This window comes from Neoarius graeffei, chromosome 6, assembly GCF_027579695.1.
Source record: "Neoarius graeffei isolate fNeoGra1 chromosome 6, fNeoGra1.pri, whole genome shotgun sequence".
Taxonomy (NCBI): domain Eukaryota; kingdom Metazoa; phylum Chordata; class Actinopteri; order Siluriformes; family Ariidae; genus Neoarius; species Neoarius graeffei.
This window is the reverse complement of record NC_083574.1, coordinates 70,889,394-70,916,419: the sequence shown is the minus strand read 5'-3', so window position 1 is coordinate 70,916,419 and position 27,026 is coordinate 70,889,394. Positions and strand designations below refer to the sequence as shown.

The 27,026-nt window shown below is 42.0% G+C and overlaps 1 protein-coding gene across 2 annotated transcripts in view; it reads left to right on the top strand.

Annotated features, from left to right (window-relative positions):
• Positions 1-27,026, top strand: part of srpra (SRP receptor subunit alpha) — a 141,593-nt gene that overhangs the window by 69,244 nt on the left and 45,323 nt on the right. For both annotated transcript variants that reach the window (XM_060924039.1, XM_060924038.1), the window contains exons 8-9: positions 8,176-8,294; positions 11,315-11,401. In XM_060924039.1, the coding sequence (XP_060780022.1) occupies positions 8,176-8,294; positions 11,315-11,401 (206 nt within the window). The remainder of the gene's footprint in view (positions 1-8,175; positions 8,295-11,314; positions 11,402-27,026) is intronic.

The window sequence follows — 27,026 nt, the reverse complement described above, 5'->3', positions numbered from 1 at the left end:
GGTGCACAACAATATAATGGCATGATGGAAGTCTTGCTGAAAGTAAAAACTTCCTTTGATGGCTATATTCCTTTCGATGCTTCGCCGTCGTTCCTCGTTGTTGGCTGTGGTAGACTACTGGTAGTTCATGTCCAAAATGGCAGCCGCATTTGTCGTGACGTCACGTGGGATGGGTCAATAGTGGAACCCTAGTGTGCAGCTAGCAGACAGTCGGTTTAGCTTGCTTGTTAAATGTCACACATGTCTCTCGCGCATCTCTCCAAGATGATTGTTAGCATGATCCATCAAGTACAAGTCCTTGTATTTACGTAGAATTATTAGTCTCACCAGCAGATTAACTGAGATTTTATTTTCGAATTGATCCAGACAGGTACAGGTTCATAGCAAGGCCACATGTCTAGTTTTTCTTTATTAGCTTTCTTGATGTTTGAAGTGGGCGGCACGGTGGTGTAGTGGTTAGCACTGTCGCCTCACAGCAAGGTCCGGGTTCGAGCCCCATGGCCGGCGAGGGCCTTTCTGTGTGGAGTTTGCATGTTCTCCCCGTGTCCGCGTGGGTTTCCTCCGGGTGCTCCGGTTTCCCCCACAGTCCAAAGACATGCAGGTTAGGTTAACTGGTGACTCTAAATTGAGCGTAGGTGTGAATGTGAGTGTGAATGGTTGTCTGTGTCTATGTGTCAGCCCTGTAATGACCTGGCGACTTGTCCAGGGTGTACCCCGCCTTTCGCCCGTAGTCAGCTGGGATAGGCTCCAGCTTGCCTGCGACCCTGTAGAACAGGATAAAGCGGCTAGAGATAATGAGATGAGATGAGAGATGTTTGAAGTGTGTTTAAGTTCATTTCTGGCATATAAATCTTTAGTGTGTATAACATGAACTAAACTTCTTGGTAGCAGAGGTACCAATGCTGCTGGAGTAGTGTTCAACGTTTTCTGGTTCAAAATGTTGCTCATTTTGATGTCCGTGTTAGGTTATTGTACTAATATATCTAGCAAACCAATGCAAGTGAACGACGTGCTGGCATAAACTGAGATGGCTAACATGAACTAAATGTCATACCAGTTTTATATTGACTATATGACCTGGACAGATGCACTAAAGTGTACCGGTATACTTTGTATCGATACAGTTATACCACTATCGTACCGGTATATATGTGAACACAGCTATAGTCTACTTATTAGTGTTTGGGACGAAGACACTGTCTAGGTTGAAACACTATTTTGCTGTGTTCACACTTGTACCGGTACGATAGTGGTATAACTGTATCGATACAAAGTATACCGGTACAGTTTAGTGCATCTGTCCACACTAGCGAGAAATGTTTGCGGTTTTCTTTCACGGTAGTTGAAATGCGCGTGCGCGAAATGTTTCCGTGGTTACCAAGTAACTTCCTTCCGAGAATATATGGCATCCGTTATTTCGAGATCTCGAGAAAACAAACAATTATTCCGTGATCTCGAGAAAACAAAACAATTATTTCATAATCTCAGCTGGATCACTGTATCTCCGTCGGTAGAGACGAAGCCGGGCCAGTCTTCTGCGGAAGTGCCGCGGACTAATTTTGAAATTATCCCTTATTAAAAGACTTAATGCAATCTCTCCCTGTGCCAACCCCTGATCAAAATATCGCCTTATTAGGTGATCGATTATTCCAGACATTCTAATGACCAAAGTTGCGTCTATACAGAATGAGAAATAGCCCCAAAGTCAGCGTATCACAAGTCTCTTGGCGCACCTGAATGAACCATTTCTCAGCTGTTTACTCGAGATCACGGAATAATTGTTTTGTTTTCTCGAGATCTCGAATTAGTTGTGTTTGTTTTCTCGAGATCTTGAATTATGTCGTTATCTCAGGATAACAAGGTGAATAAAAAAAAAAAAGGATTATATGAAGGGCCTCTCTCGGCTTCCGTACGGATGAAACGACGTGTGTGTGTGTGCTTTTTGTCAGTGTACAGTCTGTATTTCTGGTGCTCATTTATTCAGTCGAATCGTATAAAACGCACGAGGCAGTTGAGAAAGAAACAAACGAATCTCCGTTCTTCACCATTTTATTCAGCGAAGACATCGATTGAGGTGTGTGACTTTGCGCATGCGCATTATATTTGTATCGATACAGAGCCGCTTCATCTGTCCACACTACAGCGAAGCGCTACAGTACCGATACTGTACCGGTACGAAACCCATACATTTGTGGGTTTCGTACCGATACAGTTATACCGCTACAGTACCGGTATAGTTGCTAGTGTGGACAGGTGTTGCGGTACGAAAGTAGTTTCGTATCGGTACAAAATCCCTAGTGTGGACAGGGTATTAGGCCCTGTTTACATTATTTCGAATCAGCGGATCATCAGATTAACGTTTTTAAAACGATTAGCGTGCACACAGCAACGCCAATACACGGATACGCTAATCACATGACTAATTAGACGGCACGTAAGTTGAAATGTGTAAATAAACTTGAGTGCGGCTCAGCGGCTGCGCTCCAAATCACTCCGCCCTGAACAGCGAGTGCCCTCTGGAGGGTGCGCACTCCGGCCCTGCGCAGCTCACAGAGCGCGCGAGTGGAGCGCACGAGCAGTGATTCGGGACTGAGCCGCTGTGTGTGTGATCTCGGTGCATATCGGGCATGCGCAAGTCACTCACCACTTGCAAGTGGAAGGATGGCAAGCCTAAAGACAATCATAACTACACAATGGGCAGTATTTGCATCTTACCATGAACAACATTAAGAATGACAAAGCATTATATTCATACTTTTATACTCTTTAATGAAAAACAAAAAGGTGATACAAGGCGGAAACAATAGCAGGAAGTGAAATCCGCGCAGTTTTTCAGCAGTCACGTCACATGACCAATGTGGCATGAACAACGCCAGCGAATCAGGAAGGTGGATGTCACAGTGACGTTGTCCAATGACGAGGTCAGCTAGAGCTCAGCACAGCGTTTCCTCATTTCTCAATGTTTACACAGCAACGGTTCAAATACGAACTGGGTTGAATACGTGGGCCCTGGCGGATTCAAGTTGTTCCGCCTGTGGAGTCGTTTTCCGGCGTTTTAATGTGCACGGACAGTGCATCCGCGATGAAAACGAGACAGATACGGTCTAATGTAAACACCACCTTAGGCCAAGTTTACATTAGACCGTATCTGTCTCGTTTTCTTCGCGGATGCACTGTCCGTTTACATTAAAACACCTGGAAACGCCGGGAAACGGGAATCCGCCAGGGTCCACGTATTGAATCCAGATCGTGTCTGGTCTGGTGCTGTGTAAACATTGAGGATACGCTGTGCTGAGCTCTAGCTGGCGTCGTCATTGGACAACGTCACTGTGACATCCACCTTCCTGATTCGCTGGCATTGGTCATGTGACGCGACTGCTGAAAAACGGCGCGGACTTCCGCCTTGTATCACCTTTCATTAAAGAGTATAAAAGTATGAAAATACTGCAAATACTGATGCAAATACTGCTCATTGTGTAGTTATGATTGTCTTTAGGCTTGCCATCCTTCCACTTGCAAGTGGTAAGTGACGCGCATGCCCGACATGCACTGAGAGCACACACACAGCGGCTCAGTCCCGAATCACTGCTCGTGTGCTTCACTCGCGCGCTCTGTGAGCTGCGCAGGGCCGGAGTGCGCACCCTCCAGAGGGCACTCACTGTTCAGGGCGGAGTGATTTGGAGCGCAGGATGCCTGCAGAGCCGAGCGTATCCGTCTATTGGTGTTGCTGTGTGCACGCGAATCGTGTATTGGCGTTGCTGTGTGCACACTAATCGTTTTTAAAACGTTAATCTGATAATCCGCTGATACGGTCTAATGTAAACCCCACCTTAGTTTTGTCTGTAGGATAGGAGCATACCTAATAAACAACCCCAGCCCCCCAATGCACCATCAAGCTGTACTCCTGTCGTCAGATGTGATGGTACTTGATACTGACACTCTTGTGCTCTGGACCTACCCAAATCATTCTGATCTACTTCTGCTTGGAGTTTTCTGCACTTACCTTCTGTTGCTGTGAACTGTCGCTAAAATCATTGATTCGCCTGAGCCTTCGTGTTCATTTTAAGTTAATTAAAACTAAGACTTGAACTCGCAGTGGAAAAAAAATGAACTGAAATAAACAGTTTAAAAAATGAAAACTAACTAATTCCAGTTTCATTTCGTTAAACGTGGATTTTGTTGGCTATAAACATGCTCACTGATGCTCGTGTTTGACCATGTTCAGAGTGATCACCGACCCTCTGTCACATTTTCAGTATTGCTAAGCATTAGTTTGGTGTTTGATCAGTGTAGTTGACAACGCAATATAAGTCGCAGCTAAACAGTAAACAGCTTGTTTCCTGTCTAGTTATTATGGGACTTTTATGGTTGTAGAGTACCTGAACAACTAAACTAAAACTAGTCAATTCCTTAAAATAAAACTAAACTGAAATAAAAAAAAAAATAAAACGGGCTAAATAAAAACTAATGAAAATCTCAAAACTATAACAACTCTGCCGGACCCATTCCAGGACACTTGTGCCGCTTTTCCACTACAAACGCGGCTGAGTTGGGCTGAGCCGTGCCGTGCTGAGTCGAGCTGAGTGGGGCTGTTGGAGTTGCATTTCGACTACAACCGCGCTGAACCGTGCTGGCTGGAAGTGGGTGGACACATTGGGTGGAGTTAGCGAAAGTGGGTGGACGTCACGTGATGTCGTTAAGCAGCGCAAACAGTGACATCAGTGAGCTTTTAAGCGGTAGTCTCACGACCCGGATAGTAAACAATAAACATGGAGGACATGGAGTCGTTAGTGTTGCTGGTCTTGGTGCTGTGGCTTGTTGTCACCGACAACGCGGACAGATACTGGCAAGAGCGTATAGATGAGGCGAGGCGCATAAGGCTTCATAATTCTCGTAATTCGTAATTCTCCTTCTTCCGGGTTTGCGGTGTTTACAGATCCCAGCGTGCTCGCGGGGCGTGTGTGGGCATGTGAGGACACTCCTCCTCACCAATCAGTGCACAGGGGAGTGTCTGCTCACGCCCCCAGCCTCACTCGGCACGGTTTGGCTCGCTTCAGCCCCACTCCAAAACGGTGCGAGTTTTAGGGGCTAAGCAGGGCTGAAGCGAGCTGAGTCGTGCTGTTCTTTGGTAGTCGAAACGCGAGCCGTGTCGGGCTGAAGTGAGCTGAAGCGAGCTGAAAAAGGGTAGTGGAAAAGGGCCATTGGTCACAATATCCTGGTACTCTACGTTCATTCAAGACCGACATGATACTGTTTTGTCTTTATCCGTCGACATCTGTAAACTGTAATGACTTAATATCCACCATCTTCAGTGCCACCTAGGCCCCTGTTGCCTCTGGCTTGCTCTTTTGTGATTTTTAAATCTACAACCAAATTTCTATAAAGCTGCTTTGTAACAATGTTTGCCGTTAAAAGCAATAGCCTATCCAAATCGGAGATGAGAATTTCAACTTTAATTTGCTGATCTTTACATCAGTATAAACTCGCAATGATGATGCAATCAAATGTTTAAATTAGGGGTGGGACGCGATTAAAAATTTTAATCTAATTAATTAGAGCCTTTGAAATTAATTAATCGAAATTAATCGCATAGAAATATCTGACTTGAGAACAGGTAGAAAGACATTTTTTCCACATGGATTTTGAATGACAATACATAAGCTTAAATCAACAAAATATTGTTTTGTTTTTTTTTCAAAACCAAGATCAACAAGCCAGTGCAAATTCTGCCATAAAGTTCAGCATATTTAGGAAAGTTAATTTCAGAAATTCAGGTAGCTTTATAGGTATAGGTAGATCTTCTGTAAACCTATAACTTTTTTTTTTTTTTTTTGGGTAAAACGCAATACTTTCAAGTACATTCAGAACAAGGTAAACCCTGTTAGAAAACATCTCTGTTGCCTCTGAGGCTTTAACACACTTTGTTGATTTATCAACAGTTGAAATGATTACAAAAAAAATCAGAGAAATTAAATCAAATTCAGTCCAACTGTGAATAACATTGGCCAAGACAAACAGTTCAACATAAAGTGATCCATTAAAAAAGTGCCAGCGTCCTTTGAAAGCCGGCGTTCTTCTTCTCCTGTTCTTTTTCTGTTTCCGTCCGGCTGTATTCCGTCCCGCATTAGTGCTGCCCCCCACAGGTAAAATCCCAAACGACGACTTCTGAGTTTCCAGAAGGCTGTGTACACCATCAGACGTAATGCCACTCTCCACTGCTCTAATGCAGAAGGACATGTCTGTTATAGTGTGCGATTAAAATGCGTTATTTTTTTTAACGCGTTGATATTTGTGTGATTAATTAATCGAAATTAACGCGCTAATGTCCCAGCCCTAGTTTAAATAATATTGGTTGGCGTTGAGTGGTATATCAGAGAGATTCCATTCAGCTAGCATGATCTTGAACGAGTCAAAGACAAGTTCAATATCATGCTTGCTGAATGGAATATATCTGATATACCATGAAGAAAAATCCAGCCCTCATCTCATTATCTCTAGCCGCTTTATCCTGTTCTACAGGGTCGCAGGCGAGCTGGAGCCTATCCCAGCTGACTACGGGCGAAAGGCGGGGTACACCCTGGACAAGTCGCCAGGTCATCACAGGGCTGACACATACAGTGCGTTTACATGCACATAGAGAGAATCGAATTTCTGCCGTTGCTCGACTGAAATCGAAGTTCAAAATGCCATGTATACACCTTAATTCGGCTGAAATTGAACCGAACTTGATTTCTCGGAATCGAGCTACACGACCTAGTTTATGCGATTTTCTGCCGAGCTACTTAGTGCATGTAAACCCTATCGAGCTACGTATTCAGCACTGCCCCTTCCGGAAGTGACGAGACCACAAGCGGGAAACACAACAGCCTCGGTCGGCATGACAACGGCATGAATCTTTTCTTTTTGTGGCATTGTTTGCACTGTTAAAATTTAGCTCACTTACTGTATCACCAAATACATCTGTACAGCTGTTGCATAGCTGTGAATTGTGTACATAAACAAGTCACTGTATTTGTGTGTGTGTGTGTGTGTGTGTGTGTGTATATATAGATGTCCAACATCTGAAGAATGTCAATAAAAACAAAACAATTGAACTTTGTGTGTTTATTAAGACATGAGTTAATTTGTAAGCAAAAAATGGACTTTAGAAAAATATTTTTGTAAGCAAAAAATGGACTTTAGAAAAATATGCAATTGTGCAAAATAAGCTGTCTTACAAAACAGTGGTCTGCGCAGGACAGTTTGTAGCCATACAGTCTGTTAGAGCAAGCCGAACAGCTTGAACACGGAACTGCCAGTGTTGCCAGATTGGGCGGTTTTAAGTGCATTTTGGCAGATTTGAACATGTTTTGGGCTGGAAAACGTCAGCAGTATCTGGCAACACTGCTGATAACTTTGTTTATACTCTTGAATAGCTCTTCTTCATGACGACAACCGGAAGTGTACCAACACGATGGGGCGTGTAGCGCCACCTGTGGCTCGGGTGCACAATGTACCTCACAATAGCTCGATTAACTTGTGTGCATGTAGGATTGGATTTCTCTGGCACCCCTGCTGGGACCCTTAGCTCGATTACCGACAGTAACTCGATTTGGATGTGCATGTAAATGCACTGAAAGACACAGACAACCATTCACACTCACATTCACACCTACGGTCAATTTAGAGTCACCAGTTAACCTAACCTGCATGTCTTTGGACTGTGGGGGAAACCGGAGTGCGTGGGTTTCCTCCGGGTGCTCCAGTTTCCCCCACAGTCCAAAGACAGGCACAACACCACCGTGCCTCCCCTATTATTATTATTATTATACATTACACCTTCCTTTTGGGTGTTGCAACGCTTTTTTTTTTTCAAAGTTCTCTCAAAATTTTCTGTATTTTAACAAAACAAACCTGACGGCCATGTGTGTTGACAAATTGTCAGGCATTCGCTAGCGCAGAAGTTTAACGTCTCCGTGTGATGTCATGTCTTGACGACCATGCAATATCGTAAACCCTATTCAGTGCTCGTTCTCCATTGGGTAGAGTGACATAATACATGTAGGATATGCGATATGCTAACAATATTGTATGCTATCAAACCAAATGAATGGAACCTGCTAGAAAGGAATAGAATGCATGTTTTTATTCCATTGAAAAAGTGTCCTGTATGCATAACGGTTACTTACTTTACAGAGCCAGAAAAGGTGCTATTGGTGGTATGTTTGGAGTGCTGAAAGGCCTGGTTGGCTCAAAGACCCTGACTCTGCAAGATATGGAACCAGTTCTGGAGAAGATGAAAGATCACCTAATTGGTATGTCCACGCCCCTTCAAACGATTATGTACTTAGTATATAGTACCAGTCAAAGGTTTGGGCATACCTACTCACTCATTCATAGGGTTTTTCTTTATTTTGACCATTTTCTATATTGTAGAACAATATTGAAATCAAAACTATGAAAAGTTAGGTGGTAAACAAGTGTTTAAGGTTTCATATTTTAGATTCTTTAAAGTAGCCACTGTTTACCTTAATGACAGCTTTGCACACTTGGCATTATCTTAACCAGTTTCATGAGGTAGTCACCTGCATGGATGCAAACGGCGCGCCTTTTGGCGGATGCCGCCTTTTTCACGCCTGTCTGGGGGACTTGTGTGAATCACACAGATCCGATGAGTTTTTTCTTTTTTTTTGGGGGGGGGCCGCATTGGAGTGTCTGATTATAATTTCATCAAAGTAAATTCTGTATTAAAATTACTAAATAAGCAAATGCCGTTACAGTCCATGAAACATAGGAAGTACAAGTATGAGAAGAAAACAGTAAATCAGAAAGCTGCGCACGTAAAGCCAATTACGTAACTTGCGTTGGACTGATGCGTGCAGTGAAGTGCAGCCAGCAGCAGATAATGGCGCGCAGCCAATTGGCTTTACTTGCGCAGCTTTCTGCTGCCTCCGCGACCCGGTCCCGGATAAGCAGAAGACGACGAGACGAGAAATTATAATCAGACACTCCAACCCCCCCCCCCAAAAAAACCCCACCTCATCGGATCTGCGCGATTCACACAAGTCCCCCAGACAACCGTGAAAAAGGCGGCATCTGCCAAAAGGCGCGCCATTTGCATCCATGCACCTGGAATGCTTTTTGTGAACAGATGCGCCTTGTCAAAAGTTAATTAGTGCAATTTCTTGTCTTGATGTATTTGAGACCATCAGTTCTGTTGAGGTATACAGTAAATAGCCCTATTCGACAACTGTAGTAATCCATATGTCAAGAAGCACATGTCAAGAAACGACAGCCCGTCATTACTTTAAGACATTAAGGTCAGTCAGTCTAGACAATTGCAACTACTTTGAATACATCTTCAAGTGCAATTGCAAAAACCATTAAATGCCATGATGAAACTGGCTCTCATGAGGACAGTCCCAGGAAAGGAAAGGAAGTTCAAGACTTGGCTCTGCTGCAGAGGATAAGTGTATTCGTTACCATCCTCAGAAATCTCCAATTAACAGCACCTTAGATTAGAGCCTGAGCCAGAGTTCTATGAATGGATTGCTGCAAAGAAACCATGACTGAGAGAGGCCAATCAGAAGAGGAGCTTCTTTCTTGGCTTGGGCCAAGAAACACAAGGAATGGACGTTAGGCTCGTGAAAAATCTATCCTTTGGTCTGCTAAATCCAAATTTGAGATTTTCGGTTCCAACCGCCGTGTCTTTGTAAGATGCAGAAAAGGGGAACGGATGGTGCCTGCATGTGTGGTTCCCACCGTGAAGCATGAAAGATGAGGTGTGATGGTGTGGAGGTGCTTTGCTGGTGATGCTGTTTGTGATTTTATTCAAAATTGAAGGCGCACTTTACCAGCATCACCATAACTGTGTTCTGCAACAACATAACATTCCATCCCATCGGTTTTATTCTTAGTGGGACCATCGTTTGTTTTTCAGCAGGACAACAACCCAAAGCGCACCTCCAGACTATGTAAGGTCTACTTAACCAAGAACGAGAATGGAGTGCTGCATCAGATGGCCTCTGCTCCACAATCACCTGACCTAAATCTGATTGATAGGGTTTGGGAAGAATTGGGCCGCAGAGTGAAATAAAAGCGGCCCACACATGCCGAGCACTTGTTGGAACCCCTTCACCATTCCAGGTGACTCTCATGAAGGTGGTTGAGAATCCCAAGTGTGTGCAAAGCTGTCATCAGAACAAACAGTTTGCTTCGAAGAATGTAAAATGTCTTGCTTATGAAAACCACACATTTTTGTGCCTTCAGCATCGTTCTATCCAGCCATCTATTTGGCACATCACAACAGTGACATAGCCGCTCTGACGTCCATCAGAGTTTCTAAGGACAATTACAGTCGTGGTTTCCTGTTGCTGCCTTCTAAAGGTTTTCTCCTCTCAACCCTTCACACCTATGGGCATTTTAGAGTAGCTAGTTAGCCTAACCGCATGTCTTTGGACTGTGGGGGAAACCGGAGCACCCGGAGGAAACCCACATGGACACGGGGAGAACATACAAACTCCACACAGAAAGGACCCCGGTCAGCTGCTGGACTCAAACCCAGAACCTTCTTGCTGTGAGGTGGCTGTGCTAACCACTGTGCTGCCCCTCAGCATCGTTCTACAATGGAGAAACTCATATCTCATTATCTCTAGCCGCTTTATCCCGTTCTACAGGGTCGCAGGCAAGCTGGAGCCTATCCCAGCTGACTACGGGCGAAAGGCGGGGTACACCCTGGACAAGTCGCCAGGTCATCACAGGGCTGACACATAGACACAGACAACCATTCACACTCACATTCACACCTACGGTCAATTTAGAGCCACCAGTTAACCTAACCTGCATGTCTTTGGACTGTGGGGGAAACCGGAGCACCCGGAGGAAACCCACGCGGACACGGGGAGAACATGCAAACTCCGCACAGAGAGGCCCTCGCCGGCCACGGGGCTTGAACCCAGGACCTTCTTGCTGTGAGGCGACAGCGCTAACCACTACACCACCGTGCCGCCCAATGGGGAAACTAATAAAAATAAAGAAAAAATGTTGGTGTGTCCAAACCTTTGTGTTAGTCCTTGTTTGTTTCTCATGAGTGTTGTACAAAGAACATCGTGATCTAGAATGTATGTCATAAGGGTGAGCATATCTCCTGAAACGTGATTTTTTTTTTTTTTTTTGGTTAGACTGCACAATATTCTATCATACATAATTTGTTATAACCAGTTTAAAGGCGTATTTACCATTTTTGCATAATCAAGTTTTTTTTTTTTTTTTTTTAATGGAAATGTGTTTATGCAATATATTTTTGTGACAAGTCGTGTGGTCTTGTGTTTTGAAGCTAAGAATGTAGCAGCTGACATTGCCTCACAACTTTGCGATTCTGTGGCCAGGAAACTGGAAGGGAAGATTATGGGGACTTTTACCTGTGAGTATACTGGCTGAGCAAATTAAACAAATTAAAATTCTCCCATTTAATTATAGGCTTTAAAGGGATCCTCCAGCGGATTTATTCTCAAACTTATTTTAAGTAGTTGCAGATTTCAAAAATCAAACTTGCATTTTCGGAGACCAAATGGTGTTCAAGAAAAACGAATTTCCTTTAAAATGCCAGATGGGCTTGACGTATGCGATCCCATCATGTAGTGGTCACTTGGAGCAACTCAGCTGTTTATATTCTGTTTACATCGTCAGGGATCGAAACGGGCGGTCGTCCACTCGCCAATGCGAGTTGGAAAGGGTGCGGGCGACTAGTGACGTTTTTTTTTTTATTATTATTAAACCTTTATTTTACCAGGAAAGAAGACCCATTGAGATTAATAATCTCTTTTACAAGGGCGTCCTGGCCAAGAGGCAGCACGGGTTACAAAATTAAAATTGCAATTTACAGGAGTCTAAAGAAAAAAAAATAATTTAAAACAGTTACAAATCAGGGACGCCGTCTCAAGTGCTCTCAGTCTGGAGTTAAAATCGCTCAATGGAATAAGTTCTTTTATTTTTAAGTCCTTTTGCAGCTTGTTCCAGGTGGTAGGGGCAGAGAAAACAAAAGCTCTTTTTCCCTGCTCTGTGCGGACGGATGGGACAGAGAGCAGCAAATGATCAGAGCGCAGGCCATAAGAGTCGAGGTTCCTCAGTGTGATTAGGTTACTGATGTAGGGTGGCAGTAGTCCGAGTATTGCCTTGTATATAAAGGTATACCAGTGAGTCAGCCTCCTGGTAGACAGTGACGGCCATCCGACTCGGGAATATAGTTCGCAGTGATGGGTCAAGGCCCTACAATTAGTGATGAACCTCAGGGCAGCATGATACACAGAGTCAATCTTATTCAGGCATTGAGCTGAAGCGTTCATATACAACAAGTCTCCATAGTCTAAAATAGATAAACAAGTTGCAGCGACAAGGCGCTTCTTAACATCAAAAGAAAAACAAAATTTATTTCTAAATAAAAAACCCAGCTTCAGTTTAAGTTTCTTAACAAGATTTTCAATGTGGGCTTTGAATGTCAGGGTGTCATCAAGCAGGATACCAAGATATTTATACGAGTGGACCACCTCTATTTCATTTCCCTCAAGAGTGTGAATACTGTGGGGATGTTTAACAGTCCCTTCCTTGGCTTTGAAAACATTTGTTTAGTCTTGTCCGCGTTAAATACTAATTTTAGCCAGGGCTTTGAACCAGAATTTTTTTCCTATTGGTTCGTTCCGAACAGAAACGGAATTTTAACGTTTCCGGTTTTGGGTTCCACCATTAAATAGACGTTCCCGAACCGGTTAGAACAAAAAAATTTCGTTCCCGGAACGGTTAATTACGTTCCCTGTCAGCTGTTTAACAAATGGCTATAAAATTATGTCTGTCTCATCCAGCTTAAGCCAAATGTAGGCTAATTCTATTCCAACCTTCATGAAATAAGACAAGAAATAATTCAAAACAATTATTATTTCAAATGTTGGTGATTTGGATTCTCAGTATGTCTTCCCATCTACACAAACAGAAAAAGTGCCAAAAATGAAAGAGAATTCGTTTAGTGTGTTACCAAAGGCTAGTCAGGCCCTATAGAGGGCTACCGCATGACGTCACCGCGCTGCGAGATTTTGTTAGGCGCCATATTGGAAGACCAAGTACACATCTATGCAAGTACATACATACATAAAACAAACTACACCTGAAATGTAGCCAGGGCCGGTTCTGCCCTAATCTGGACCCGGGTGCAACATCGCGCAACACCACCCCCCACCCCCTCTAAAAAAAAAAAAAACCACCAGTCTAAATCAGGACAACCATCACATAACTATAAACATTTTATATCAACTATTTTAACTAAATGGACTATAATAAATAAGCCTGCAGGCAGCCACGGCGGGCTGCCTCAGAAAAGTAACCATTCAATGACAACTGAAAGCCTGCAGCCACGGCGGGCTGCCTTAAAAAGTAACCATTTGTCCTACCTTAAAACTCGTTTTGCATTTTCTGCCTCCTTTTTTGTATTTTCAACCCTCCGTTTATTTTCTTTCCTTTCCTTTTCTGAAAACCCGATTTGTGTCCAGACATTTTGTTCTGCTACCAACGAACTAACTCATCAGGTCTCGTCTCTCGAGCCCGCGATGATTCCTGTGGGAAGGGCAACAACTGATACATTTTTACAAACAGCCAATAGGGAGGTTGCATCGTTCAGGCTCTTCTTTGCTCAGACACTCAGTAATGCACTTACTCACTTATTATCACGTGGAGACGTGATAGTAGTCCACCTTCCCGCTCTCTCCATTCAGTCAGCGAACGTCACACAGGAAGTGAACCCCAGCAGGTCATAGAAACTTGCGCAGGAGAAGAATGGCTTTTTTATTTGTAGGCTACGGAAACTTTTTGAGGAACGAAATAAAAACCGGTATTAACCGGTTACCATTATTTTTAATAAGCGTTTCTGTTCCGGAACATAAAAAATAATAACGTTTCTGATTTCGTTTCTGTTCCATGTGAAATAGAAAAAGTTCCCGGTTTTCGTTCCTTGAACCGGTTCAAAGCCCTGATTTTAGCTGCAGAAATGCGTGCTGGATCCCATCAAAAGCCTTCTGCAAGGATTCAACAGCATTAGTAGGAGAATGACCCACAGCAGTAAATGATTGTGTCATCGGCACAGAAATGCATATTGGCATCAGACACATTTTGACCCACATCATTTATATACATAATGAATAGGAGGGGACCTAATATAGAACCCTGTGGCACCCCCTTATGGACACCCACAAATTCTGAACACAAGTCATCATATTTGATACATTGGGTCCTATCACTTAAATAATTTGTGAACCAGGAAACTACATGATCTGAAAGACCAAAACTGGAGAGCCTTTTCTTTAGAACTGTGTGGTCCACAGTGTCGAACGCCTTTGACAGGTCAATGAAAAGCGCAGCACAGTACTGTTTTTTATCAAGGGCAACAAATATGTCATTAATCACTTTTGTGGCAGCAGTGACAGTACTGTGCTTTTTCCTAAAACCTGATTGCAGCTTTGAAAGAAGGTCGTTTGAATATAAAAAATCTTTGAGTTGCTCACACACCAGAGATTCAAGGATTTTTGACAGGATACAGAAATTAGATATTGGCCTGTAATTGGTTAATACTGCTGGATCACCTCCTTTTAAAAGAGGAATAACAAAGGCTGACTTCCAAACTGAAGGTAGTTCTTTGTTTTCAATTGATAAATTAAAAAGTGTTGTGATGGGCTGTGCAATAAAATCAGCAGCCATTTTCACAAAATAAGGCTCTATAAAATCTGGCCCGGGAGGTTTACTGTGGTTCAAAGTTTTGAGAGCCTTACGTACTTGTTGCACGGTAAAAGGTACAAATGTAAACGGTTCTCCAAAGAATGCTTCAGAGCTTGTAGTACAGTGAGGCACGGGAACAGTTCTTGTGGCTTCAAACAAGGACCCAGATGACACAAAGTGCTTATTAAAAGAATTTAAGATCTCAGTTCTATCATACACTGGGGCTGAGTCTTTTAAAACAAAAGTAGGAAGTGTACTCGACCGAGTGGGCGACTGGCTTGCCGCGCTATACTCACTGCCTCGATGGTTTCTATCAATGATTCTCGCCCATTTTAAGCAGAACTTGGTCTATTTTACCGTTTATGATAATTTCAATAGATTTTGTGAGACATTTGTCAAGTTGGCATAGACGCGGGCGCCGCCTGCGCGAAGTTTCGTTTCTTCCCGTTCATTTTCGTTGCTGCCCGTGAAGACAAATGTAACTTGAACCGCTATTGGTCAGATAGATTAGACCCCCGCAAAGTTTAAAAGTCCTTGGCTTGACATTTTTTTTTTTAAAGATATTTTTTTGGGCTTTTTTCACCTTTATTGGATAGGACAGTGTAGAGACAGGAAATGAGCAGGACAGAGAGACGGGGAGGGATCGGGAAATGACCTCGGGCCGGAATCGAACCCGGGTCCCTGGATTTATGGTATGGCGCCTTATCCACCTGAGCCACGACGCCCCGGCTTGACATTTCTGACAGCTATCAAAACAAACGGATATCGCTCAACAAGTATGATGAGCCAGAGCAGCCTGCAGGTGATGAGAGGGAGTATGTGGCAGGAGATGCAGAGCCCCAGGAGAGACAGAATGAGGAGGTGGAAGATGATGACGAGGAGGCGCAGCATAATGTGGTCTAAGACCCGATAGATGATAATGATGATGATCTGGATGAGGGTTTCGATGATTGTGATGATAATGAGATGACTGAGGAAGAAGTTTATAGACAGTTGAAATTGATCACTCGTGTATAATATGGTTGTATTAGCTATATGAATAAATGTATAAAATCGGCTTGAAATTTGTAATTATAAATACGGACCAGTGCTACTCCATTCGGACCAGTACCTCTGAGAGGCACTGCTCCCAAATTCCCGTTTCGATCCCTGATCGTTGTTTTGCTAGTTTTACAAGTATTTTACCGAATTTCAATTTTTAAATCAGGATGCCTCATTGTGTAGCATATAAATGAAGAAAGCACAAGCTGGAACTAGACTGCATTTCCACAGAGAAATTGCCAAGTGTGCTTGATCAGCTGGAACAGTGCCACTGACAAACTGGATCAGACATGAGACCCTGCACTGCAGTCGTTGGATTTTTTATTTTTTTTTTTAAATCATGATCTAAGAAAGTGTGTGGCTAAGTGTGTGTCTGCCTGCACGCTCTAAAATCTGTTTAAAATGACTCAACTCGTGGCACGTGACACTTCATGCTCTTTTTTTTTTTTTAATATAAACATCTACAGCTGGTTCTGTGTAGATTAAGAGCATGTGGCATTTTTCCCTCATTCAAATGACTGGAGTTTTTGGAGAAGAACTTGGTGCCGTGTCACGCTGTGCGCTTCAGGCTCCAAAATCTGTTTTAAATCATGCCACACTCTTAATCTACCCAGCACCAGCTCATGTGTTTTTAAAAAAAAATTAGGAGCATGAAGTGTCATGTTGCACTGCGAGTTGAGCCATTTCAAACCAAGATTTTTTTTTTTTTTTTCCTGTGGGGGGAAAAAAAAGACAATCGAGAGAACAGGTGCGTCCATCCAAAAGCTGTATACAAGTGCACTACACCACTTCAGGCTGGCCATGTCAGAGCTGGAATGGTGTGCATATATCTAAAAAAAAAAAAAAACAAGTTTTCATTTTACAGGTCTCTGTGCTATGCAGCTTACAGAAAATTCACTTGGTGGACTCATGGCTACTTGGGGAAAACCGTAAGGAGAGTTTAGTGTACATGATGAGCACAAAGCAGTGTGAAGCACACTATTGTTCTTAAGTTTTATTATTATTATTATTATTATTATTATTATTTGTAGTAGTAGTAATAAAGTAAACTTAAGAACAGTAGTGTGCTTCACACTGCTTTGTGCTTATCGCACACACTAATAACTCTCCTTACTGTTTTCCCCAAGTAGCCATGAGTCCACCAAGTCTGTAAGCTGCATAGTGCAGAGACCTGTAAAATGAAAACTGTCTTAAAGAGATCAACACCATTTCAATCATTTGGTTTGAAATGGCTCAACGGTAGATTAACAGTGTGTGGCATGATTTTAAAACAGAGATTTGAGAGCGCACAGCGTGACATGATACAAAGTTTTTATCCCGAAACCCCATTCATTTGAATGGGGGGGGGGATGCCACATACTCTGTTAATCTACCCAGCACCAGCTGTAGTTCATGTGTAAAAAGAATAAATATATATATACATACACACACACACACACACGTGTGTGTGTGTGTGTGTGTATATATATATATATATATATATATATATATATATATATATATATATATATTTATTTATTTTTATTTTATTTTTTTTTAAAGGGGTGAAGTGTCATGTTGCTCTGTGAGTTGAGCCATTTTAGAGCACGCAAGCGCACACTTTGCTACACACACTTTCTTACGTTATTAAAAAAAAGGGGATTTTTTGCAGCATGAGGACTTGTCTGATCCAGTTTCTGTTGGTGACACTTTGTCACACCTGAGTAAGCCCACTTTGCATTTTCTCTGCAGAAATGCAGTCTAGTTCCAGCTTGTGCTTTCTTTTTAGCTTCATTGTGGCATTTATATGCTACACGATGAGGCATACTTGTTTAAAACCTCATAAATTCGGTAAAATACTTGTAAAACTAGCAAAACTACGATGTAATCAGAACATATAAACAGCAGATTTGCTCCAAGGAACCACCACATGACTACATCACATACGTCAAGCCCATCTGGCATTTTAAAGAGAATTCATTTTTCTTGAACACCATTTTGTCTCCGAAAATGAAAGTTTAGTTTCTGAAATCTGCAGCTACTTAAAGGGTTGTTTTACAATCAGGGTACGCAAGCTAAAAATCACATTCAGCACTTATTATCTTCAATATCAAAAGGCTTGACTAAATAAACTTGGTTGTTTATTGTAGCTCTGTGATAGCTCTATTTACTAATGAAAAAAAAATTGGTGATAACGTTATTTTTGGTGAATGTATGGCAATATATGTCATATTTAGCAAAATTACTCGTGTCATTTAGAAAAAGTGCTTTTTTTGACCACAGGCAGCTCCAAAAGGGATGCACTTACATCATTCTTTATACCATAAAACACATATTTGGTTCCATATCATTGGAAACATAGTTAAGTTTTAATGTTGAATGGCAGTAAGTTTTCAGACTATTTTGATCAAATTAGTATGTAATTGTGTCAAAAAAAAATGTCCTCTCCGAGACAGCTAATTTTTCAATATAAAATAACATATCTAAAATGATTATTTTCATCCTAAAATGTGGTCAAGATATTGGGACATAAATATTAGAGACAACTAACACAAAGCTTACAGCCTTATATTTAAAAGCACTATGGAAGTAGTGGATTCTGAATTGTCAAAAAAAAATGTCCTCTCCGAGAATCACTTCATTTGTTTCTCCCAGCCCTGCTTAAAGCTACACTTAATCTTCATCTTATAGCAGATTACACAAAACTGCCATACACATGTCAAAAAATTACCTGAAATCTGTTCTTTAACTTGTCCTTCACTTAAAAACTGGTACAAGAACCAGTTTGAATCAATTTGAATTTTGGACCCCTGTGACACAAACTTTGTACCCTGATTGTAAAACAACCCTAAAGTAAAGGTTTGAGAATAAATCCACTGAAGGATCCTTTTAAATGAGTGGAGTTGTTGCGTGCGCGCTCTTGCTCCCTCTCGTGTGTGTGTGTGAGAGCATGCATGTGCGCACATGTGCTGAATGACTAGGAGCAGCAAATGACTTCTATTTATTTTCTTTTGTTCCTTCCTTGCTTTGCCACAAATGGGTTTAAAACACAGATTTGATGAGCAGTGATATTTTGGTTCGCTTGATGTGTCATACATTCTGGGATGCTTTTCTGCTAAACACCGTTGTAAAGAGGGGCTTATAGTTACCATAGCTTTCCTGTCACCTTGAACTAGCCTGGCCATTGCCCACTTACCTACAGTGATGCTTGAAAGTTTGTGAACCCTTTAGAATTTTCTACATTTCTGCATAAATATGACCTAAAACATCATCAGATTTTCACACAAGTCCTAAAAGTAGATAAAGAGAACCCAGTTAAACAAATGAGACAAAAATATTATACTTGGTTATTTATTTATTGAGAAATGATCCAGTATTACATGTCTGAGTGGCAAAAGTATGTGAACCTTTGCTTTCAGTATCTGGTGTGACCCCTTGTGCAGCAATAACTGCAACTAAACGTTTCCGGTAACTGTTGATCAGTCCTGCACACTGGCTTGGAGGAATTTTAGCCCATTCCTCCATACAGAACAGCTTCAACTCTGGGATGTTGGTGGGTTTCCTCACATGAGCTGCTCGCTTCAGGTCCTTCCACAACATTTCGGTTGGATTAAGGTCAGGACTTTGACTTGGCCATTCCAAAACATCAACTTTATTCTTCTTTAACCATTCTTTGGTAGAACGACTTGCGTGGTTAGGGTCGTTGTTTTGCTGCATGACCCACCTTCTCTTGAGATTCAGTTCATGGACAGATGTCCTGACATTTTCTTTTAGAATTCGCTGGTATAATTCAGAATTAATTGTTCCATCAATGATGGCAAGCCGTCCTGGCCCAGATGCAGCAAAACAGGCCCGAACCATGATACTACCACCACAAGGTTTTCCTTTCTCCAAACATAACGCTTCTCATTTTAAACCAAAAAAGTTCTATTTTGGTCTCATCCGTCCACAAAACATTTTTCCAGTAGCCTTCTGGCTTGTCCATGTGATCTTTAGCAAACTGCAGATGAGCAACAATGCTCTTTTTGGAGAGCAGTGGCTTTCTCCTTGCAACCCTGCCATGCACACCACTGTTCTTCAGTGTTCTCTTGATGGTGGACTCATGAACATTAACATTAGCCAATGTGAGAGAGGCCTTCAGTTGCTTAGAAGTTACCCTGGGTTCCTTTGTGACCTCATTGACGATTACATGCCTTGCTCTTGGAATGATCCTTGTTGGTCGACCACTCCTTGGGAGGGTAACAATGGTCTTGAATTTTCTCCATTTGTACACAATCTGTCTGACTGTGGATTGGAGGAGTCTAAACTCTTTAGAGATGGTTTTGTAATCTTTTCCACCCTGATGAGCATCAACGCTTTTTCTGAGGTCCTCAGAAATCTCCTTTGTTCGTGCCATGATACACTTCCACAAACATGTGTTGTGAAGATCAGACTTTGATAGATCCCCGTTCTTTAAATAAAACGGTGCCTACTCACACCTGATTGTCATCCCATTGATTGAAAACACCTGACTAATTTAATCTTTAACTGCTAATCTTAGAGGTTCACATACTTTATGCAGAAATATAGAAAATTCTAAAGAGTTTACAGACTTTCAAGCACCACTGTATAACCTAAACAAAGGTATCCTAGTGAAGGGTAACTGACCAGCAGTGTCTGCTGAGCCATCGGCATTCAAACAGGTGTGATCAGTTACAAGTGGTACTTAACCCTTCCAGCCATCCATTATGGCAAAGGTAAAACTCCAAGACAACACGAGGAAGAAAGCTTGAGAGGACTCGGATTCAAAAGGAAACCCACCCTCATCTGGGTGACGGCATGATTTATGAATAATTTCTTTCTGTAACTGTGTGTGCTGTGTAGTCAAAAGTGCAATTGTATAACCAAGAAATTCAGTATAGTTTGAATATGAAGTCTGTTGTGATGAAGTTATCAAGTGTTTTTACTGATGGAGACTTAAGTGCAAGACTGTTCATGCAGTTATCACAGCAATTGTAGTCCGAAGCCATCATGGCAAAACTGTTTGTATCGATTGCCACCTGAACCCATGTTCACGATTTGTAAGTGCATCTATAGGCAGTCCATACTGGGGCTATCCTCAGCAGAAGTGAAGTGATAAGAACTTGAACTGGGCATCAGGGTGGATCAGGCATGTCCGGAGAGCAGAAGGGGCCACTGCTTTCTCAGGCGGCGATGAGAACTCCAAACGGAAGTTGGCCATCTGGAGAGCAGAAAGGGTCACCCCGATCTCAGAGTAGCATGTGTACTTTGGGGGGCAAATGGATAGAGAAACCGAGATTGCGAATTGTCATGTAATGCAAGATTCCCACTCGTCATGGAAAATTGAGTCCAACCCGGAACAAATTAGTAACAAGCTGAATTTTTCAGAATATGTTCAGAATACCCTTAGGAATAACATACTAAAAGTCCCCGGGAATCCACCTTGTGCTGTCTGAGAAATTCAAGATGGCGTCCAAAATGGCATGCGTTTACTTCTATTGTTCTGGTGTCTCTGATGGGACCGTCTTACAGCGCACGTAGAGGTGTGGCATGTGTATTGCATCCTTTTCAGCAAGCGTTGCGTTGCAATATGTACCTGATATTTTACTGATCCGTTGCCCATGTGGACGCGATATTTAAAAAAAAAAAACTCGTTGCCGTTGTCATGTGGATGTAACCGAAATTTCCTGAGATGAATGGTGAGGCTGAGTTAATGCTCTACATGCGTAGTGTCTACAAGACTTAATGAGCTGTACAAGTGTGAATTCGGGGAGTTTGTGTTTGTGAATGAAGTGCCCAAACTCTGATTGGAGGCATCCAGAGGTGCAAGTCTTCATTATAGCAACCGTAAAGAACAGCAGAAGAAGAATGATCGGCATGGCAGTTTGAACCATCATGGAAAACCATGGTCCAGCCCAAGATGACAGCCATGAATTGAAAGCCCAATCACCTTCCTTCAGGGACTGCACCCATTTGTGAAAATCTGTAACTCGGGAGGAAATGTTTACCGATGTGTCTGAAATTAATGTGCAACGTTCCTTGCCAATAATATTTTTATGATCAGTTAAAAGTCCTTTTCCATCAGTGCGACTTTAACAAAGAGGTTATAGTTATGGGTGACCTTTAATATTAATTGGAATGGTAAAGAATGGAAAAAAAACCTTAAGATGACTGATTAGTATAATCTTACACAGTTAATAGAACAGCCTACTAGAATAACTTATTGCTCAAAAATGAGAATAGACTTATTGTTCACAAATAGACTGGAGTCATTAAGACACATAGTCTTCTGACTGGCCGGTCAGACCGTAATGTAGTTTTCTTCACAAGAAAACTCAAACGCTTCTCATTCTCAGTTAAAACCAGATGCTATTACGATACAGTCCCAATCAGTCAACAGCAAAACCTCAGGGCAGCACTAAGACGGCTTGACTGGGGTAAAGTCCTTTCTAAAGGGGATCTAGAGAGTGACTGACCAATTTATTGCAACAGTTATTGCAATTATGGGGCCCTTTATCAGAATGATGAGCCAAAAGAAAACAAGGGGGAACACTCTGCCCTGGCTGAATGAGGAATGTAGGAAACCATTGAAAGGTAGAGACCAACTTCTGAAACAGTCTTTAAAATCAGGTGTGACCTACAGACTGACAAAAATTTACTTAAATGAGAGTGTAATACAGGCCAAAGCAAATTTTTTCATAAACACTATTGAAGAGGCCAAAGGAAATGGGCGGAATCTGCCAAAATATTAAACTAATTGGCAAAGAAAATAATCTCAGTAGCGAAGAATTAGAACTTAGAATTAACGATGAATTTGTGACCATCACCCTGGCTACTAAACTTGACACTTTTTTTTTCTTCCCCCTTTCTTCCTTCCTCCTAGATTCTCTTCATGAGAGAACCAAACTTTTTCAATCCACCTGGCTATACTCTTTATAAACTATACACAGCCTGTTTTCAACATGGAAGAAATAACAGAACCAGAAGTGGTCAACATCAGTGCATTGGAAAAACTCCTAAGGCTAAGGATGGGCTTCACACAAACTATTTTAAAATGCACAGTGTCTTTAGTACACCCAATTACACATTTAGGCATTCAGGCATACCATCAGCTTGGAAGGTGGCCATGGTTACACCGATTATCAGGGATGAGAGTTTTCCACTTTTCGGCGGATTTCCGCTTTTTCTGAGCGAAAATCGATATTATGCCAAATCCGTTGAGATTTTATTTTCATTGAGGGGGGTTGGGGTATGTTCCTTCGTGATACTCAAGCGTACAACGATGTTACATGTTTACATTTTCGCCATCTTTAGTCTCGCTAAGTCTCGCGGTAGAATACGTGTTATCTACAATGTAATTGGCCAAAACATCGCTGGCGAGAGCATGATAGCCAATCATAACAGTTCTTACAAGTGTGTGGGAGAGAACAAAAGCCAATCATAAGTTCTTACAAAAGTACCCGCATCTGTTCTATTTTATCGAAACTTGCACATGTTCATCGTCGCTGCGCTTCAAAAATACGTTTCTCTTTCGTATCGGCTTTTTTACTCAAAATGCCGAATACACTTGACAAACGAGACGAAGCGAAGGTACGTGAAATCGATGCTGGTATAAAAAAAAAAAAAACAGAGAGAGGACTGACGAGCTTTTGTCTTTGGCCAAAAAGCTGAAGAAGTCGAAATGATTAAATGAAAATGAGAAGTGACTGTGAACTATATACAATTATTTAAAGTGTACATAGACATTATCCCATAAACTTGGCATTCGTTTGATTTAATACATTGAACATGTATATGATGGTCAGTAAATCTGAATTAATGCTGACAGTTTTGAAAACTTAAATATTTCAAAAGACTTTGAAATCATATGCAACTAATGAGGACATAGGGTGACTGACCTTTTCTCCCTAAGACATTTTATTTAATATATGAACATTTTGATAATTAATAAAACTTGCGTTTAATGTGAATTTAGTTTGTCATTTTTGTTGATCATGAATTATAACCATACCCTTGAATGTAGAATGTGATTTTATTTTGAATTCAAACAATACTCCTATTGATTTGAAACATATTTTCATGTAAATATATAAAAAAGACAACAGATTTTTTATCTACTACAGCTCAGATTGCAGGAAAAGTGGTTTGTAAGGCCTTATTTTTCAAAATTTTCCTGGGGGGGTATCCCTCCCAGACCCCCGGCTTCGGGCGCCATCTTGTTTTCTGCTTTTTTGGTGACCACCCACTCTCATCCCTGGATTATTTAAATCAGGGGAAAGAGCAGAGATGGCCAGTTACTGGCCAATCAGTATCTTTCCAGTTGTGTCTCAGGCCCTGTCCACACGGCAACGGATTCAGGTGAATCTGATAAAATGGTTTATCATTTCAGCCTGGCATCCACACGGCACCGGCGTTTTGGGTGCCCCAAAACGATATTTTTTGAGAACGGTTCCAGAGTGGAAAAATCTGGCAACGGCGCCATTGCGAAGTCGTCTGGATGAGTAGAACGGATTTGTTTACGATGACGTCACAACCACATGACTAGAACAAGCAGCACTCTCGCGCGCATCATTTGTAACAACAGCAACAATGGATAAGAATCTTTATTATTGGATAAGAATCTTTTGAAATTGTTTATACATTAACCTGACTGACCTGCCAGACAGACAATTTACACCTGTTTTGATGAACAGAAAGTACAGCCTTCCACACAAAGCAACAGTTACCTGACTATAATGGAGGCAGAGGGGAAAAGGGTCAGAAGACCCTTCAACAGACTGTTTTGTATGAACCACTGCATTGCATTCACTTTTTGTATACAGCTTTTCTTTTAAATAAACAAGTAACCGAACCATTTCTTGAATTTCTTTTTTTATCGGATAAGACTGCTTTTCAAAATGTTCACACACAATATAAAAAGTTATATAAATTATATAAAAATGCTTTTCAAAATGTTCACACACTAAGAAAATTAAGTTATATAAAACTATGCACACTAATAAAACTAATTTGTACACACAAGGCACGATTTCCTTGCGTAGTCGCAGCCGCCATCTTGTTGTTGTGTGTTTGTTCCTGTGAGTACTTCACGCCGGGTAGAAGGGGTTTATGCGCATGCGTCCTACTTCTTCTATTGTTCTGGTGTCTCCGATGAGACCGTCTTACAGCGCACGTAGTGGTGTGGCATGTGTATTGCATCGTTTTCAGCAAGCGTTGCGTTGCCATATGTACCTGATATTTTACTGATCCGTTGCCTATGTGGACGCGATATTTTTTTTTACCCGCTAAAAAAAAAAACTCGTTGTCGTGTGGATGTAGCCTAAGGTTGCTGGAAAAGGGGTTGGTAAATTACTGATTTAAACATCTAAATAAAGGCTATAACCCTCTGCACCCCATGCAATTCAGGTTCTGTGCCCACCACTCCACAGAAACTGAAAATTGCCTATTAGAAAAGGTTAAATGTTTCTTGGATAAGTTCTTATGTTGATGCTGGCTTCCTGGATCTAAATAGGGCATTTGATACTGTTGATCACCAGGTTCTTTTTTTATTTATTTTTTTATTTATTTAAGTTGATTGGCCTCTACTAAAGGGGACTGTATCGTACCATTTAGATGGACCACATTTGGACAAACTGTACCATCAGTAAAGAGTAGCAAATTTTGGAACGCTCTACTAACAGTAAGGGTGTACCCTACATATCACCAATTCAAGACTCGTCTCAAACTATGGCTCATGGAAAATCAGAACTTGAACCACTTCTTCTGTTTTATGTTCAAGTCTATTCTGTCTAGACCAAATTGTGCAGTGTGCGCCTTGCTGTTGCCTTTGTCTCTATCAATATTGTGTATTGTGGTGTTTTTCTGCTGGTTCTGTCACTGTTCTGGACTTCTGGACAGTGATGCTGTATCTGTCCCTAATTAGTGTAATATGTGTATTCGTATCCCATTCTGTTTCATGCCACCTGCCTAGGGACTACGGATGAAAATGAGCAATTATGCTAACTCTGGCATATTTACATTACATATTTTATACTATTCATGAATGTGCACGGTCTCTAACAAAAAACAACTAACTGCACAGGTACAACCCCCCCCCCCCCCCCCCCCCCCCCCCCCCCCGCTTTTTTCTGCGAATAAAATATTTAGGCCCATTCGATTTTGGAAAGATGTTTTACGGACTGCTCCTAATTCTGAAGATATTTGAGTGTAGGCCTAAGCGGTGTCATTACCAATGCGTTCCATGGTATGTACAATGGGTTTCATCTCATCAAGGGCTACAGTTACACCATACTGTGGGATTCAGGGCCTCTGCATGCTCTTGTGACAAGGCTTTCGCAGATAGCTTTTCGCAGACAGTTGTAATTTATCGTTGAGTGGGGAGTAATAGGCGTGCGCGATGTTATTCACCGCCACAACGCAAGGAGTCGCGAAATCGCTAGGAGTAGTTGGTGGGTGTGGTTAGTGGAGTGTTTATCCTCCGGTTACTTATAATGACTAGAACTGGAGTCATATAGATGTACGTACTTCCTCGATCAACCGCTCTTCGTGCTGCTCCATCTTCGCTCGTGTTTTTAAAAATGGCGGTCGTGAAAACAAACCAAACCGGGAAAGTAGGGAAGCGGAAGTGCGTGTACAGCAGATGTAGAGTGGACCAATCAGAGCCCTCTTGTCTCCGACGCTGTCTGCGAGGCTTCTGTGGTGGTCACAGTTTTTGGGAGGTGTGCGCAGAACGTCTGCGAAGGGGGGGGGGGGGGGGGGGCTATGCAGACGCCATCTGCGAGGACTGCGTTGTCAGCATAAATTGGCCTTAAGACTGCAAAGAAGTTGGACTGGCTGTGACTTCAGCATTCCCAAACAGGTCACGTCCATTTCTAGAATTTTTGGGGTCCAGGGTGTGTCTTAAAGCTGGCACTGTATAACCATATAGCATGATCCTGTCCAGTTAGCAGATAGTACTTGATAACCGTGTCTACCACACACAGCATACCATGATATGCTGGTTGGCCTTGTACCCACGTAATGGCGGCTTTGGATGCAGTTAATATAAAGGTGTCTGCCTGTCCCTCTAAGACTTTTAACAAGTTCGATGCCATTACCCAAATGGTAAGAGCAATAACTGTGACCCACCTGTGGGCTATTACCCATATTTTGAAAACAAAGTAAGCCTTACCGTACATAGGACAGTGGAATGGGTTTTCTGTCGGCTGTTAATGGTTTGAGCTGGAAAATGAAACCCAGTTGGAAATATGGGCATGTTGTTCTCTATAGGA